Genomic DNA, 17,417 nt, shown 5'->3' with positions numbered 1-17,417 from the left:
TAAAAGCCTGTTAAAGAGAGATTCTTTACACAGGCTTCAGGTAGCTGTATTCTGTCATTTTAACTAATGGTGTAGGATATTCCAAATGCACTTTAAATGAGGAAAAGCTTTAATATTTACTTATATGTTTGCAGCATGCAAAATAATGACTTTTTTTTTGCACTACCAGGTGAAAAATGCTATGTTTGTTTTACTTTCTCTTTCTTTCTGTGTTTTAAATTTCAAAGGTGAATTTCAGACCTAGAAGAGCATTTCCTGTTTGTTTTAGTATAGCAAGAGCTGATGAGCAATTGATAGAGGTTAATTTTCACTTAATTTTACATATTTTGGAGGAAAAAGTCCACATAATTAAAACTATGTAGAAAACACCAGAATACTATAAGTTCTGATGGGCCTACTGAAGTCAAAAGGAGATCTATTTAAGGGATTTGTTTTTGGTTTTGATGCAGAATAGTTTAATTTTGCAGCTCCCAGAGAAAATTTTAGTGGACCAAAAAAAATGACATTTTTTAACATGATGATTCACTACATAGGCAGCTGGTAGTTATGTCTTGGTAGTGCACAATGTCCTAGAAATTGCAGTTGGTAGCATTTTGTTGTGTGTGTGTGGCGAGTTGCACACACCAGTGTGTTTTCAGGTTAGTTTTTTTGGGGCCTTTTTATGTTTGTTTTTTGTGGTCCCCCCCCAATTTCACCTTTTTTAGAGTGTCTGTGTCTGGAATCACCTTTTCTTTGAGTGTAGCTCTGCAAGTGTGGTGCTGCGGCAGGCAGTCCGACAAATATCCTACAAGGTGGCATTACTTATTCTTGGTGCTGAGCTATTCCCTGGTAGGGCTCTCTGCTGCAGCTGTGTTTTGTTTCTTGCCACTTGTCTTGAAGCTACTTCCTTCCATAGGTCAGATGTTGTCAAATACAGAGACATTTAGTTATTTATTTTAGTGCATGCCCGACTGTGATGGATTCTTTCTTAAGGGCTGTGAGAGTCGGGGTTTTGTGGTTTGTTCCTGCCTTAAGCTTTGCATGACCTTGGGCATGTTGCTTAACATCTTTGTTTCTGGTTTGAAGTAGGTACAGAAATGCATGTATCACTGTGCTGTGAGATACACAGCTTTCTTAATGATCACTTATCTAGAGATCTCAAAAGCATTTTACAAAGACAGTCCGGTGCAATTGCTGTTGTAAGAGCTGGAGAGGTCAGACTGGGGAGTCGATGCTGACCACCTTATCTCCCTTCGTAGTTGCCTTAGATAGCCTCGCTTCTTTCACTGTGTCCCTGAGCACTTGCTTCCTTTGTTTAAAGCAGGACTGAAACTGTTACCAGCTGTTAACTTTCTTTTCTCTCTCTCTCTCTTTTTTGTTTTTCTAATTCACATTGAAAAGAAATTACGAATTGTTGTCTTTTTAGAGAGCTTTGTGGGCTCATTTTGTGGTTCATCGCTGGGCATTAGCCTGTGTTAATATGGATTTTTTTTTTCTCCTTCTTCCTCTGGAGTATTTTTGGAAATATTTAAATCTGCTATAGTCGCGTCTTTTTTCATAATTGCAAGATTTAATTATTGAAAAAGTTTTACCAAGAAGCAGAGTGTTGGTTGTAATGCCTCGGATTTCTGATCTTAATAGTAGAGAATTCGTGGGTGTTTTGTGATTTTAATAAGCAGTTTCTGTTTATTTGCTTTTCTGCTTGTATTTCCAGCTTTGAAGGTGGAAGGACTTCAGGTTCTCCTTTGTCCTGGATTGTACTAGTGGTAGTGGCTCAGAGATTACGTAAATACTGGTGGTGGCAATAGCACTGTGAATCAAAGTAGAAGACCCCATCAAGTACATAACTTTTGATTTTTAAAACTTTTAAAGTGTGGAAGCTTACTTTCAGAGTGCCCAGCATGCATGCGAGTTTTATTGCTAATGGAAAGGTATTTCTGGGCATCCGCAGAGACAGCAGACACAGCAGACACCTTATGCAGACATCATTTAACTGTACAGGACCACTGTGAACCTGATGGTCTCCAGCAATCTGGGTTATGGAGAAGCCCAGGCAGCTGGACAGGGCTCTTCTTGTGGGGTTTTTTCCCCCTGTCTCCCCTATGGCCTTCCATCAGTGTGTCCCTGCTCAGCCAAGCTGACTTAGTTTCTGCAGAGCCCCATCCTCTTTTGCTGCTTTATTGCAGATTAAAGGCTTGGGTTGCATGTGGAGGTTATCAGCTAATGAATAAACTTCAGTCATCCTGTCCTGTGATAAATCTGTCTCCTAGATCAAAGATGAAGCATGTAGACCTTTTTTCTTTCAAATGGTAATTTCTTAAGGCTGTCAGATCACTTCCTAAGGTCTGTTTACATAAAAACAAAAACATTAAACATATTTTATTCAAAATGTTGAATTTTCAGTTTTGAAAAAGCCTTCGATTTCCTCTCTGAGGAAGCCTCCCCTCCTTCCTTCTGTGATGACCCCATCTGTGGAAATACCGGCGATCCTCACATTGTAACTTGTAGTCACAGCAGTATTTTATTAACACTGCAGTTATTTAGTTTTTAAACAGGTAGTTGTTCAGTTAATTTCATCAGGAGCATATATATGTATTAGATCTTTTCAGTTCCAGTTGTATTAAAGTATGCAGAAACTTCTTTCAGCTGTATTTTCACACGGAAACCAAATAAGGCAGACTGTAGGGTCTTTGTTTTGACACAAAACTGTTATTCTCCTAGAACTCCTTCCCGTGCAGTGTTTTCGCAAAACGAGTTTTGTATTTCAGTAGTAGTCTAAATAATGATTTGAAAATCCATGATCTCTGGAATGATGTAAAATAAGGCAGTCTGCAAGTTGAGTCCACCCACTTCTATTTATTATATATGTTTCTTTAGTTGAAATATTTTTAGAGTCTGTATAATTTTTTTGTCTTCTGCTTGCTGCCTCAGCAACTGAAGATAGACATCAGGCTCTCCCGTGGAGTGCCATGAAGTTTTTAAGGGGTATAGCAGGTAAAAAAAAGAGGAGAGAGTGACAGTCCTCAAAATGTCAGTTAAGCTTTGAGGAGTCTGTGACACATTCCTGTCCAGTAGGACCAATATCGCTGTCCTCTGTAAGCATAGAGGAAAAATAGTCCTTGTTTCAGGTGTTGAGTCCTTTTGGTTTGGTCATGTGCATTTCAGTACTAGAAGTAATCACAGTGAAGACATTTGTAATCCGATAAATATGCACAAACGATTGCTAATTTTTTAAGTTTTAGAATTCATCAGTGTTTTTTCTAGGGATGATCTAAACCTAGTTTAAATTGGTAAATGGAAAACTGATTACTTTTTCAGGGCATGTGCTTGTCTTTTCTCTAAGACGGATTCTTTTTTTTCCTTTCAATTATTCTTCATTTCTCCTTGTCTTCAATACATTACTCTTCCCTGTTCCTGGATTATAGTTTGACCTTGATGAGGTAAAGAGAGAAGTGAACTGTCTTGGTAAAGAATATATTCTTACGTATCTATTTGTTCTATAAGCTGAGGATTATGCATGCTAGAAAAGAGTGAATCATTAGCAGCTTTATTTCTGGTTGTCTTTTTTTCCTGTGGCTGTTTATGAACTTATTCAGCAAGTGTGGTTGCCAGTAAGTTAATGTAGTGAAATATTTTTTAGCAATGACATTTACTGCGGAGTCCTGCAGTCACTGAATAGGAAGGTTACTGACTGGCCAGGTTTTTGTCTTTAAATTTATATATTATGAGTTGTCATTAAGTACATTTGAAAAATTGTGTGTGCAAAAACAATTCCCAGTCTTCCTAATTTGATCCTCCTTGCTCAGATGTTATTTCCTTTCTGCTTCTAATGTATACCTAAAAAAGATAAACAGTTTAATTCTTTTTTAATACTTTGTTTCATGCTGAAACTGAATGCAATGTTTCCTTATTAACCATCTGTTAATAAAATTTCTCATGACCAAAGCACTAAGGGAAGTGGAGACAACAGGGACTTTTTAAAGTGTCAGTGTTCAGTAAAGACAAGGAGTTTCAAGGATTTGGGATTAGAATTTGGGAACTAGTTTAATACAAGTCTGTATACACAGTGTATACTCAGTGTGTATATATACATATTCTGTGTATATATATATATGCACACACACATATATATCTCCATATATACATATGCATGTGGAAGATATACCCACCATGTAATTGTCAGTCTTACTGATTGTATGCACATGTAAAATAATAATAAAACTTCAGGAACACTTGGCTTCAGAAAACGTGCTGTGCAGCATGTTTATTGGTAATGTACATTCAGTTGCAAGTCTCATATACAGTAAGAACGCTTCAAGTAGCAGCAGAAGCCTTAAATATCCGTGTTGAGAACCAGCTCCTGGTTGCAGGTGGTCAAAATTAGCAAAGAGCACTTTGCTAAAGAGTCTTTGAAAATCGGCCTACTTAAATAAGTCCTGACTTTATGTTCCCAGACTAACCACTTCTGACAATGGCTTCTTTGTTTCCCTGTTGAATCAGTGATAAAAGTTGTGAGCTGAATTGTACTGTTGACTTATTTCAATGGCCCACACCTTTTCCAGTGGAGACTGGAGGTTTTGCGGTGGTTTTTGGTATGAACTAAAGATTTAGATTTCAGCCTTGCTTTAATGATCTGTGAACTAGGTGTGTCACAGTTGCCTTACTGGTGAGCATTTGTGAAAATTGAACATTGAAGCATGAAGGACACATGTATTTAGAGTGGTGACAGTTTCTCTTTTCGCAAGATGTAAACAAACATCCCATTAGCTATCCTGAGTTAGTTTATACTTGTTTTATGAATGTATACATATTTTTATTGTTAAAGGCAAAATAAAATTAAAAATCATCTCAAAATGCAATTTTGGTCCTTTTACTTACTGTCATTGAGAGTTCCTAGAATAAAAACAAACTGTAAATAATCTTTTAAATTAGTTGTTTAATTCATGCTAGAGAGCGCTCAGTGTGTAGTACATTTCATTATTTATTAGCTTCTATGCTTTTGCATATTCTTGAGTAGCAAACTGACAGACAGGCATGATTATCCTTAAGGATAATTTTTTATTATGATGCTCTTTTGAGTATATTCCTATTTTTATAGGAATGCAAACTGAGGTTTTAAGACTGAGCTACTACAAACTAGACTTCACCTTCTGACACCAGTCATTTGGGTTATGGCAGAACCAGTGATTAAATCCAGTTTCATTCACATTTTGTCCAGCTGCAAGTATAAGATCAGTAACCTTCTCATCTATAGCTGGCTGTTAGCTCTTTGTGTGAATACATCAGAAAAGAACAACAAAAAGATAATAATTAGATTGATGTAACTTGAAACTTTTCCGTAAGAGGGGAAATGAGGCAGAATCAGTTCCTGTTTGTTTTCTGCTGTGGGCATGTTCCCTAAATATCAAGTTGACGATACCTTTAAAACAAAAAATAGAAGTAATACAAAATGGCTTATTTTAAAGTTTATTGTTACTTCTAGCAAAAATACTTGTTATAATTTCCAAAGTTTTCTTCATAATTCCGATTTTACAAAACCTATTAAAATGCAAAACCTATTAAAAACCCTCAAACTGCAGATTTACCTGAAGTGGAAAGTGTGTATGTATGTGTGTGTGTATGTGTGTGTGTAATATGATGGGATATTATTGGATATTTTAGTAATGGAAGTTACATAGTGCTTAGCCATTACCTCTTAGAATTTAAATTAAATTTTGGAAATTGCTGCAAATGGAAATCCTGTCCTCAGAAAAGCACACAGACCCTGATTTAGTGGCCAGCTCTTCTCTTTGCATTTAACTTTATTGATAATTCCCAGGTAGGAATACAATTTAAGTTTTCTCCGAGGCTTGTTCTTACATTAAGACCTTTCTCTTTAGCAGGAGCTCTAAAGGTGGATTGCCTCTCCTTGCACCCTGCCTGGGAGCCTTTGGAGCCAGATACATTATCAGTAACAGTAGAAACAAATGCCCCTGATTTCCTCTCAGGATTTTAACACGGAAAGCTAATGCAGGTGAAGAGCAGCCCTGTTTCTCTGTGGGGTCCTGGGCGTTGCAGATCCAGTATAGAAGGATTAAAAATGCTTTAGATATTTTTTTTTTCTTCCCTCCCTGTAATCATCTTCAGCTATCCACGTGTTTTAGTTCAATTGCTACAGAACTCAGCTGGTTTAATTTTATTAGGTTACCGCTTCCTGCTCCAGAGAGCACTAAGCCGCTGTTTATTTTGGGGGCAGGGGGAGAGGGAGAGCTCTTCGTCCTGCCTCACCTACTCCCCTCAGACATCAAAGTGAGCCAGTTCACTCCTCCTAGCTTAATCCTCCCTTCCTCCCTCCCACCAATGTTCTGCAAATTTCCTTGTATTCTTCTCAGAGTTATCCGGTGTCCGTGGTATTTGTCAGGAGGTTCACTTTTGCCCTGGAGGTACTTGCTGGGAGGCAGAGACCCCCTGGAAGTACTTTCCACTCGACTGCCTGCAGCTGTGAGTCTCCTACAGCCGGACAGGTAACTGTCTGGAAAGGGAGAGCACTGCAGGAAGGGGACATAAATCGGAATAAAACAGTGCCTGTGACAGCATTTCTGTGAGATTGCTGCCTTTGGAGGCTAAGAAACTGTTGGTAACTGCAGCTCTTTCTGTATGAAAATACCTTCTAGACAATTGTTATCTGGCAAGTGGAAATTTTTTGGGGGTGGAGGTGAAGAGGGATCAGCTAACCAAAATAGTGCCCAGATGTTTTTTTGCTTGGGGGTACCAGAGTAGAGACAGTGTTCTAATTCCATATGGCAGTTCAGCCAGTGTCAGTTTAGGCCAAAGGACCTGCAGTGTCCTAACTAGGTGTTAACTAGCAGCCTCTAGAAAAGTTTGCCTTGGAATTGCTCTATCTTTGGGTTTACTTAATAGGTTATCTTTTATGGATATTTACTGGAAGTTACTCCCCCCACTCCCCAGTCAGGTGGCTTACCCTTTTGAGCGGGCTTTTTAATTTTTGCTCTACCGAATATACTTGTAGACTTCAATTTTCAACTGGCATGGTCTTTTTAAATGAGAAGCCAAGTGGCTACAAATATCTGAATTATCTCAGTGGTGCCTTCAGCACTTCCCAGTGTTAGAAAGCTGCAGGTGTACCCTCAGTAACTTTAATGAGCATTTCAGAAATTGCAACTACACAGACAAGCAAATGAGGGATATCTTGACTAAAAAGGGGATTTATAGCAGTGAACCAATTATTAAGCTGTATGGGTGCAACCTCTAATATTGTGCTTCCTCTCCCACACTGGCTGGGAACCCCTCCACCTCTCAGGGAGGCTGCATCTGTCATGGCAGGGGAGTCTTGGGTTAGCTGCCCAGAAATAGCTATATTGGCAAAATCTTTTAGTGTCTTAGCACGCAAGCTTTAGAAAAACACAGTTCAGTTAAAGAGTGGCATTTATTTTCTTTTATAAAGAAGCACTTATAAGAATTTCTTTGCCGAACAGAAGCAGGAGCATCATGTTTAGGAGTCAAATAAGCCGTCCTTTAGGGAAATGGCATATACCTGTACAAATGCCCTCATATAAACCTGCTTTATGGATAGTGATGTGAACCCTTCTCTGTTTTCTACTTCAACCTTTTTTTGGCCTCAGCTGCTATTCTCAAAGGCTTTATGTTAGTGCCAGATCATAGTAAAGATAGGGAAAAATTATGATGGACATACACAATTAACATAATATAGAGATGAACAGGTGATTCAATTAATTTAAAACTGATTTTCATTAATCCTTTTTTTTTGTCTTTTAGTCATTAATCTGTAATGCTTAAAAAAGTAGGAAAGAAAAAAAATCTCTTGCTCCAAAGCAAGAGACAGTTATTTTAACAAACAATGCTTGTTAAGGTGGATGCATTACTGTAGATCTTAAGGTCCAGAATTTCCTAATATCAACTGTAGGAAAATGTGCTGTTATTTTCTATCTTGAAACTCTGTGGTAGTAAACAATAATAAATTCCAGCTTTTTGCTGCAGTTCATTTTCACCTGCTTGCTACTTTTTCCTAATTCAAATTCAGAATCAATTTTTTTAATTTTCATAACATGTCATCTGAGAGCAGTCCATGTAGACTTTGAGTACAAAATCCCACAATTTTGGGCTGCCTTATTCTTCACCCCCTGCCTCCTATCCCTCCCCACCCACTGAGGATTTTAAAGACTATACTATTATGTAGCATTTGTGTGATGAAGTATTCAAGTAGACCTTTAATTGACATGTACAGAATTGAATGCTTTAGTCTGGAAGAGAAAATAAGCAATTTGCTTTATTTTGCAGCATGAGTTCTAAATGTTATTAAAGTGCATTTGTAGTTGCATATTTTCCAGTAAAGGTGACAGATTACTTCAAAGCTGGTATTTTCTTTTTGTTAAACAAGGTTCTCAAATAGATCCATCGTGCCCACGTATTCTATTCTTGCCAGTTGGCTTTGAAAGCTGGTGCTTGGGCTCATCGTTCAGAACTAGCTTCCAAAAAATGAGGTCCCATGCTGTTTCTATCTATTGAGCTGGTAGGGGCTGGAAGGATCTGATCTGAAGCCAAGGCAAAGACTGAATTGATGGAATCATATATAGCAGGTTTGCCAAGTACTGCCCAGTCATGAAGTTCTGCTTTCAGGGAAAGAGCACTGACACAAGGAGTGGCAGAGCTATCCTGAGATTTCCTTCTGTGGACTTAAGAGTCAGTCTGCTAGAAAGAACTAGCTTTTTATTGCATGCATTTTCACACATTTATGTGTTGTTCCTTTCTTCTGCATGATGCTTCCTCGTTTTCTCCCCAGTTGTACATATTCACTGGAAGAGGAAAAAGCTTTCTGCCCTTTACTACTGTATTACACATATTTTGACCAATGTAATGTATTGTTGCAGAGGCATGCTTGGACATTCAGTATGCTTACTTTCATTTGACTCAGTGTGCACACATCTCCAAACACACACAGACAGACTGTTTCATGTGGATGGTCACCACTTGGTGAGTCTAGATAGAGACCAATTGTCCTTAGGGCTGAATTCTGCATCTTAAAGGAGTTCTAGTTTTCTAGATGCAAACATAAAATGGAGAATAATATCAAGATCATGCACTTCTTCAGAATGGTACTTGACAGGAATGGTAGTGAAAGCTCAGGTCTCTTGTCTATGTTCAGTTTTTATATAAACTGCCAGGATAGTCTCTGAAAGCACAGTGATGATACATATCTGTGTGTCAGATATGCAGTTTGTCACCAGCTTCTTCTGATATCTGGCAGAGAGCAGGACCTAAATGAAATCCAGTTGACTGGAGCTCAGCTAAGATCTGATAGAGTTGACTTTGATAGATCAAATGGTTGAAGAACTTGGTGGAGTCTGTGTAGATTGTAATCTGTTCAGCTGCTTTTAAATCAGTCCGCAGTCTTCAAGTGTTGCTCATTTTTGCAGCTGTTGTAGTGGTCAGAAACAAAAGAGTTTTTTTCTGTTATCTAGACAAGAGATTGACTAGGGTGAAAACAATTGCAGATCTTGTCTATGCCTGCAGCATCCATGCTTGTCTTCAGCTGTTGCAGTCATCTGTATGTGTAGGGTTGTAATTCAAAGTCATTGGGAACAGTTTAGCTGAAAAGACTTGGTTACCAGCTTTACTGTCTTTCCATCCTGCTCTCTCTCTTCATCTGTTACTTCTCCAACTTGATGTTTTTATTTCAGTTTTTGTTAGTAAACTAGGCTGCATGCCACATTCAGCTGCAGCAGCAATAACCTCCAGAGTATGAACGAATGGTCAGCTGTGTTGAGTACCTGCTTCTGCTAATTTCTCCTGAGCATCCCAAAGTTACCAGTAAAATTTCTCATCATAATATATAGTGGAATGAAATGGAAAGAGGACCCTGCTTTGGCATCTAGATGTCTTTAATCAGATGCCTGTTAAATGGTTGTTGAAATTCAGAGTGCAGCTTCCTACAAAGGTCTAAAGCTCAAATCATAATGATCTGGAAATAAATAATCAATAAATGCAGAAGGCTGTTGTTTCATAAATTAAATGGACATTTTTTAAACCTCTTCAGAAAATACATGTAAAGCCTGGCATTTCCACCTAGAAGGTTATCTAGAAAGTATTTAGTTTTATAGTGCATGGCATCAGATATGCAAATACCTATACTGAACGTATTGTTCGAACATTAAGTAACTCTTGCAAAAATAGAGCATTTAAGGCCTCATATAAACCCACAATGTTGTGTTTGGATTTTTTAAAAATGTCTACTGATAAGAGCACCTGGGTCATTGCTATCACCTAAGAGGTAAACTAGCATTTTACACTCCTTGATGAACCGTTCAATAATTTGTTCATTTGAAAGTAGATTTTTTTCTTATTAATGACTACCTGTTGTACTTACAGCATAAATAATTTGTTTGAATCATCAGGTGAGTGCTGTTAAGTTATAGCGAGTGAGGAAAATTGCAAAAACATGAATTAGGGTCCCTGTCCTTAAGTGTATTTCAGTTTGCATTTTGATAGCAGTTTAGACATGTTATCGCCTGCTTTGTCACAGACATAATTCACATCTTTCTTCAGGCACTGTAAACAAGAGAAATGGTTTAATGGCTCCATAAAAGGCACTCTGTGCTGATAGCTGAGATTAGACCCTTTAGTAATGGATTTTTGTGTGTTGGGGGAGGGGAGGGCTTCCCAGAGGTAAATGTACTGGAAAAGAATCTTGGAGAGACTCTGATGTATCTGAAATGCGTGCTGTATTTCAGTGTGTATTGAGAGAGAGAGATTTAAAGTGTGACAGTGTTGGCTTTATCAGTACAGGGGCCTTCTCTTCTTGCTTTTGAAATTTTACCAAGTACTATCTTGGGTCACCTCTCAGTCTAGCACCTGGAGTTGTATTGGTATTAGCTTAAGTATTTTTACATCTCTTGTCTCTTCATCTTGCTGTTGAAAAAATCAAATCCCCTATATGCAAATGTATTCAAGAAATCTCTCAAAACTTACATTGCATATTAATGTGCCAATTGATGATAAGAATGAGTTTATTTACAATATTAGGTTTAGAGGGTGATTTGAGAGCATAAATGTGAAAAGCAGTTCAGAAACAGCATGTTTAGGCTATGACTTTTTGTGACTTCCCAGTTACTTCCTTTTCACTGGAGGTAATTCTACTATATTCACAAATTTAGTATTACCTATGAGATATCAGAGTTCACTAGCACAAGCAAGGTGTGGTATAAAATCAGCTGCTGTCAATTGATTTTATTCCATATAGGAAGTGCTGTTGATCTACAAGTGTTGATAATAAGACATCTTTGTCTGTTTGGTCAGTGGAATCAAGATTGTCTGCCGTTAGCCAACGTCATTGAATTACCAGTAATATTTCATGGCTTTAAAAAATATGTTTAAATCCATTCTTCTTCAGAAAATAAAATCAGATTTTATTTTGTGTTCTGGGCAGGAGTCTGAAGTTTGAAATTTATAAAATAACTTTTTATTGGAAGGAGAAATGACTTGCAATTTCACATAAAATATTCAGTTCTATCTGTACAGAAGTGGTACCTTTCCTGTTTCTTAGGCTAGAAGGTTCACATATCAGACTCCTCTGAGACAAACCAATTCCTCCTTTAATTTTAGAGTTCTTAAAAAATTATTCTTCATTTAAGTCTTAAACTGGATGTTGTTATGAAAATGTTTTGGGATTAGACTGTTGACAGATAGCAGTGGAGAACAACACTGCTAAAGGAAGGGTAGCAAGTTTCACCCTGTGTTTTTGCACATTCTATGTAAGTTTACTTCGTGATGAAATCATTGCTTTGTATAAAATATAGGTCTGTACAACAGCATGTTAGGTATAATATTCAAGCCCTTTTACTATCCAGATATAGATATATTTATACAAAGAAAATATGCATGCAGTAATGTATTATACCTTCATGAATTTGCTGCAGATGGTAGCAGTCCTTCTGCTTGCCTTATATCTGTGTGTTGGCTTCAGAGGAGCTCTAGACAGGGTCTGTGGTCGAATCCTTTCTGATACTGATAAGCCTGACTTTCCCCAGTAGCTGAGGTGTTGAAGCCATTCATCTAAATACACGTTGTAAGATTGTTTGCCTTTCAAGTTTGGAGGTAGTTATCTGTAAGTAATCACTCGGGATGAAATCTTGGCCTTTGGTCACTTCTTAATAAGATCATTAGTAAGGCAGAGTGCCCGTTACTTTAATAGGGTTGAGACTCTGTTCTGAGGTTAAGTAAAATGAGTTTGCCATCAGGAAGAAAGAAGTGATGAGAAGCTGGTTGTTTAAAATGTCATTTTGTTAATTTGAATGTGTTGGTAGCTTGGTATGCTGCACTAAAATTAGACTTTATAAATAAGCAACACTGCTCTCCTTAAAAGAAAGTGGATTGAAAACCTAATATAAAATCCAGTTTAGCAAAACAGTATATGTTTAAAATCTGCTTTAATAGATGAACTGTAGAATGAGTGTCACACTAAAATGAAAAGTGACGGGTGGAGGGTTTTCAGTGATGATACAAGAACTGCTTTGAACATTTGAAATGTTATTGTTGGAATAAGTCTGTCATCTTCAGCCACACTTAAGATTGCTTGAAAGGGTGAGTAGCCTTCAAGAAAGACCCCCAAAAATGCAGTAAGTATTTTTATCAGGCTTTTTTCCTTTTTGCCTCTAAAAGTGTACACTTAAGGAGTTACAGATAAAGCTTAGCTTGGTGACTGTGTCAGGGGACTGCCCGAGGAAGGCTTTAAATTTTACAGCTACATTATCTTTCTGGCCATAGTTAAGATAAAGATCTAATATAAAATCACTTTGGACTGTAATGCTTTCCCTAAATGAAATGAAGGTGTTAACCTACTTGATTTGATACACTTTACCCTCGCTTATAAAGCCGGGAGAAAGGTGAGGTAAACTCTAATTAAAACTACAGCACAGATGCCTTCTAGCACTGCGCCCTGTACCTTGCTAGGACTGTACAGTAAGCAAAATAAAACGTACCTCGCAGTGGAGGCAGCAGGCTGGAGCCGTGTTCAGTGAAAGTAATTTAATTAGTGTTGATCATGACTCCAGATGATGGTGATTTGATAAGGAATAATTTAGTACTTAACAGCCTTTTACATGCACCAACTCCATGTGGGAAGGTAAAGCAAATTGCACAAAATGAATGTGCTGCTTTCACTTGTGCCTGTGCCAGTGAGCTGGAAAACTGCCTGTTAGCAGACGTTCAGGCTCTCAGCACTGTGATGAAATACCCAGCCAGTTCTCCGCACAGGGCTGTGGTGTGGGAGTCTCTGTACTCCCGTTATTTAAAAATAAATAAGGGAAGTAATTTTTCATAACAGATTAACTCTGAGGAAGTAGCAAAGTAAAAATAAAAAAAAAATAAAAAAAATAGAGCAGCATGTGGCCTTTGTGCAAATATGTGATACTGGCCTTAAAAAAGAGTCTTGTTGCATTTGTGTTTTAATTTTCGGATTCAAGTCAAAGAGATTGCCTACCTTTGCATCAGAGCCACTGTCCCAGAGTTGTGGAGCCCACCATACACATTAAATGTGGGGTGTATGTTATTTGACCAAGACATGCAAAGTAGAGTCAGCAGTAAAAGTCAACTAGCAATGTCTTGGAACAAACTACTGGATGTCAGCCTGCTTTGCGATTACAGTGGAAAGCTGACTGGGCTGTATTTTGCCATATTTTTTGCCATAATTTGCCGTATTTGAGAGTGTTTTTTCAAGAAGTCCATGTGGTCTTTTTTTTAGTGCAAATTCAGTTTTATTCAGGAAGAATTCTTTTCTTGTGATGTTCACCACTTCTCATCTCTGTTTCCTAAGTTACTGTGGTGTGAGTATGCATTTGCTTACCTGTTTTACTGTCTGCTTCTCCTTTCTAATCTTTCCACATAACTCACTACTATCCACCGAATATAATAGCTGAATAGCAGTTTTAAAGAGAATTCTTGTAAGTTTTATGAAAATATGTGTCAAAATAACAGTGTTATGTTGCAGATCTCTCAGCTGAAAGGCAGTAGTAGAAGCTATCATATAATAGGATCTGAGAGCATCTATTTGGGAATGAGTTCTGTGAACATTGCCCAACCATGAGAAAACCCATGACAAGAGTCTGGAATCCAGATGTTACAATGCCAGAATTTATTGATTCTGATGCTCACTTCTTACACAGTGTTCCATTTATCTCCCTACTGGACATAGGCATGTGTATGCAGGTGCATTAATATCAGAAAATATACAGTCTGTAACAAATTGTCTTTCCTAAGTTCGGGTGCATTAGAAAGAGGCAAGATGCTACTTGACAGTATATAATAATGGCCTGATTTTGTGCTGAGATTCTCTGTCAGGAACTGGGTTTTCATGGAGATGCAAGTGTCTGTATCAGTCTAGAATGTGATGTTCAAACTATGGTGTTTTGGTGACAACATCAAAAATCAGTGATAAAATTGATCTCCAAATTCTAGGCATCTCAGAGTTAAAAAATTTATTTTCAACCTCATTTTATTTAAAACTTAACACGTGTGTTTTCAGGCTCTTACATATCTGTCTTTTAGTCCTTTGTCCTCTTAGCCACTTAGGTTTGTCAATGTCAGGTGAACTTTGAATTTTCTTCTGCTTTAATTTTGGTTAAGGTTGGATATGAGAGTTGGCTAAAACTAATTTGCTTTACCTTTGGCCTTTTTATTAATACAGACCAACTTGTGCTTCTAATTAATGCTGAATTTCTGTCACATCCCCTCTGGATTTTTTTTTAACTTTTAAAAAAATTTGATTAAATTTTTTTTCAATTTGTGTCTCTGTCGCATCTACTACTGACTTTGATGAAGCCAGGATTTTGTCTTGTGTATTTCTAAGAAAAATTACTGAAGCCATTTCTTTTGAAATTTTTTTCAGATGTTGCTTATAATTAAAGGCACATATAATCATCCACTTTCAAGAGTTTCACTGCAAATTTTCGAGGGTTTTGTGAGACAAAAAAATTCCTGATCTTATACTTGAGGCTGATATATGAGAAATTTATTTTGTAGTCACTTGTGTGGCATTTTTTAAAGTGAACTACAATTGCATTTATAGCTAAAAGCTACCTCACTGATATTACTTAGAAACATTTGGTGCCTGGGAAGTATTTTGCCTCTGACAACATTTACAGTAGTTAAGCCAAATATAAGTGGGCTGTTATTTTCCTGCTAATGAGATGGGATGCTGGCCATCATTCTATTAAACAGTAAAAGTGAAAATAGCCAATGCAAAGGATCTCTGATGTCTGTTTTTCAGTTGACACCCAAAGAAATATTTGAAATGTTTATTTCCTATATTGTTTTTAGTATTACAATGGTTTAATTAATTATGCGTTTAATTAGCAGTGTCTAGCTTATTTGAGAGAGCTAATTGTTAATATTGTACTTGGGTTTTAATTACATTTTCTTTCTCTTTCCAGTGGCTTTTCATGGTCTCCCTGTGAAAATCAAGAAGGAACCCCATAGCCCATGTTCGGAACTTGGCTCCGCTTGCAGTCAAGAGCAGCCATTCAAGTTCAGTTATGGGGAAAAGTGCCTGTACAATGTCAGGTAAAGCAATCCAGGAGCATGTTTGCAGTGAGAACTGCTGATTTAAATGAGGAATGACTAAAGAGTAATAAAACCATAATAGAGATCTTATAAAACTTACCTCTTCAGCAGATAACAGACTGATGAGATAATGCATTTAGCTGATGAACACTGATGGATTTGTTTACAGTTGTATCAAACACTTACATAATCATTTTAAAGCAGTGTTTTTCATCAAAATGCATATTCTCCATTCCTCCTCCATGGGACATACCCAGAGTTTAAAAACCCAGGGTGCAAGCGTGAAATAGAAGGAAGGAGTGTCTTGTTTTCTGAAAGTTGTAGTGAAGGTACTTTCAAAATGCATTAGGCATATTAGGATAGAGAGATCTGTGTAACAGGCGAGAGACTGGCAGGTCTGAGCAACACATTAGATATTTGACAAGTTTTGCACATGTTGCATGTGTATATTCATGGGTGATTACAATTTCAAACAGTATTTCATTAGGCTCTGCATCTTTGGTATTTATTCAAAAGCAAGTTGTCTTATTTTATAGGCATAGATATTAAAAGCTTTTTTTATGTGTAGGTGGTAGAGGGGCTTGTAACTTCTTCATTCTTTATTGACTTTCTTCTGGTTGCATTTTTGTGTCACTCTTTCCTTTAGTGTCAGCAGTGAAGGATTTCTTATTGACGTACTACCAAAACTGTTAGCACTTAAAACATTTACATTTAACTTTCTGGATATGAAGAGGGGAAAAAAAAAGAAAAAGACTGGCACCTCTGCCAATCATAAAGGAGTGATTTTGGTTTAAAACTCAAATTAATCCACTGATGGATTTGATGGGTGCTAGAGAACCTGACATAGGAAATGACACAAGCTTGTGCTTACAATATGCCTAATGTCTGCATTTTTCCTGTTTAGAAAGAGGGATGATCGAAGTGTTCTCAAGTCCTTTCCTGGTTTGAGACACCTTTGAAAATAGGATCTGTGTATTTGTAGGACCAGCAGTTTATTTCTGAGAGAGAGGGGTAAAAAAACCCTGTCGGTAGAGGTTGCTGACATCCTAGTGTGGGTAGCTAAGCCAACATACCATTGTTTTTCTAGGTCAAATCCCTTCCCTCTAGCTGTATTGTTTTACTGTCTCACTTTGTGTTTTGTGCAAGCTTTAAAAAAAAGTCTTGGCAGGTGGGGCCAGCTCTTTGTGCTCTGGTCCAGGTGCTTCCACTTTTTGTATACCTCCTGTTAGAATGTCACTGTAAGACTGAATCTTTAAAAAATACATTTCTTTGCCCCAGAGAAGAAAATGCTGTGCTGAAACACTCGTCTCTAGCATGATTTGTTGTGTGCTCTTCTCAGTGTAAAGTAGAGAATTCCTCTGCCCCATACTGGTTAATAAGTTAATTATAATGAAAAGCTTATAAATGTTACACCTGGGGGGGATTTTTTCTGGATGTGGATGCTATGTTGGTTTTTGGTTGTTTTTATTCCGAAGAAATAACCTGACTTGCTTTTCCCTTGCCTTACTAATAGTGCCTATGATCAGAAACCACAAGTGGGAATGAGGCCCTCCAACCCACCGACGCCATCCAGCACTCCTGTGTCGCCGCTGCACCATGCCTCCCCAAACTCAACTCAGACTCCTAAACCTGACCGGGTTTTCCCTACCCATCTCCCTCCATCCCAGTCCATTCAAGACAACAGCTTCCCTATGGACCACAGGTAAAACATGAAACACGTGGGGGACCCATGCAGGTGTTTCAGTTGTGGCTACAAGTCTCTTATATAGGGTAATACTGGCTTCCTGCCCACAACTATTCCCTTAGGGGGACAGAGGTGAAAAACAGCAAGGTTCACAGTGTCAGAAATATGTATGTTTTGTGAA

At 37.7% G+C, this 17,417-nt stretch overlaps 1 protein-coding gene across 7 annotated transcripts in view; it reads left to right on the top strand.

Annotated features, from left to right (window-relative positions):
- Positions 1-17,417, top strand: part of ETV1 (ETS variant 1) — a 69,992-nt gene that overhangs the window by 18,007 nt on the left and 34,568 nt on the right. For 6 of the 7 annotated variants that reach the window (XM_027684668.1, XM_027684665.1, XM_027684667.1 and 3 more), the window contains 2 exons: positions 15,423-15,552; positions 17,066-17,254. In XM_027684668.1, the coding sequence (XP_027540469.1) occupies positions 15,423-15,552; positions 17,066-17,254 (319 nt within the window). Of the gene's footprint in view, positions 1-13,697; positions 13,818-15,422; positions 15,553-17,065; positions 17,255-17,417 lie in introns of those variants that run through there. The other variant, XM_027684672.1, reaches the window with a different exon arrangement.

The sequence above is a fragment of the Neopelma chrysocephalum genome, unplaced genomic scaffold, assembly GCF_003984885.1.
Source record: "Neopelma chrysocephalum unplaced genomic scaffold, ASM398488v2 Primary Assembly neopelma1_67, whole genome shotgun sequence".
Taxonomy (NCBI): domain Eukaryota; kingdom Metazoa; phylum Chordata; class Aves; order Passeriformes; family Pipridae; genus Neopelma; species Neopelma chrysocephalum.
This window is presented reverse-complemented; position numbering and strand designations above follow the sequence as displayed.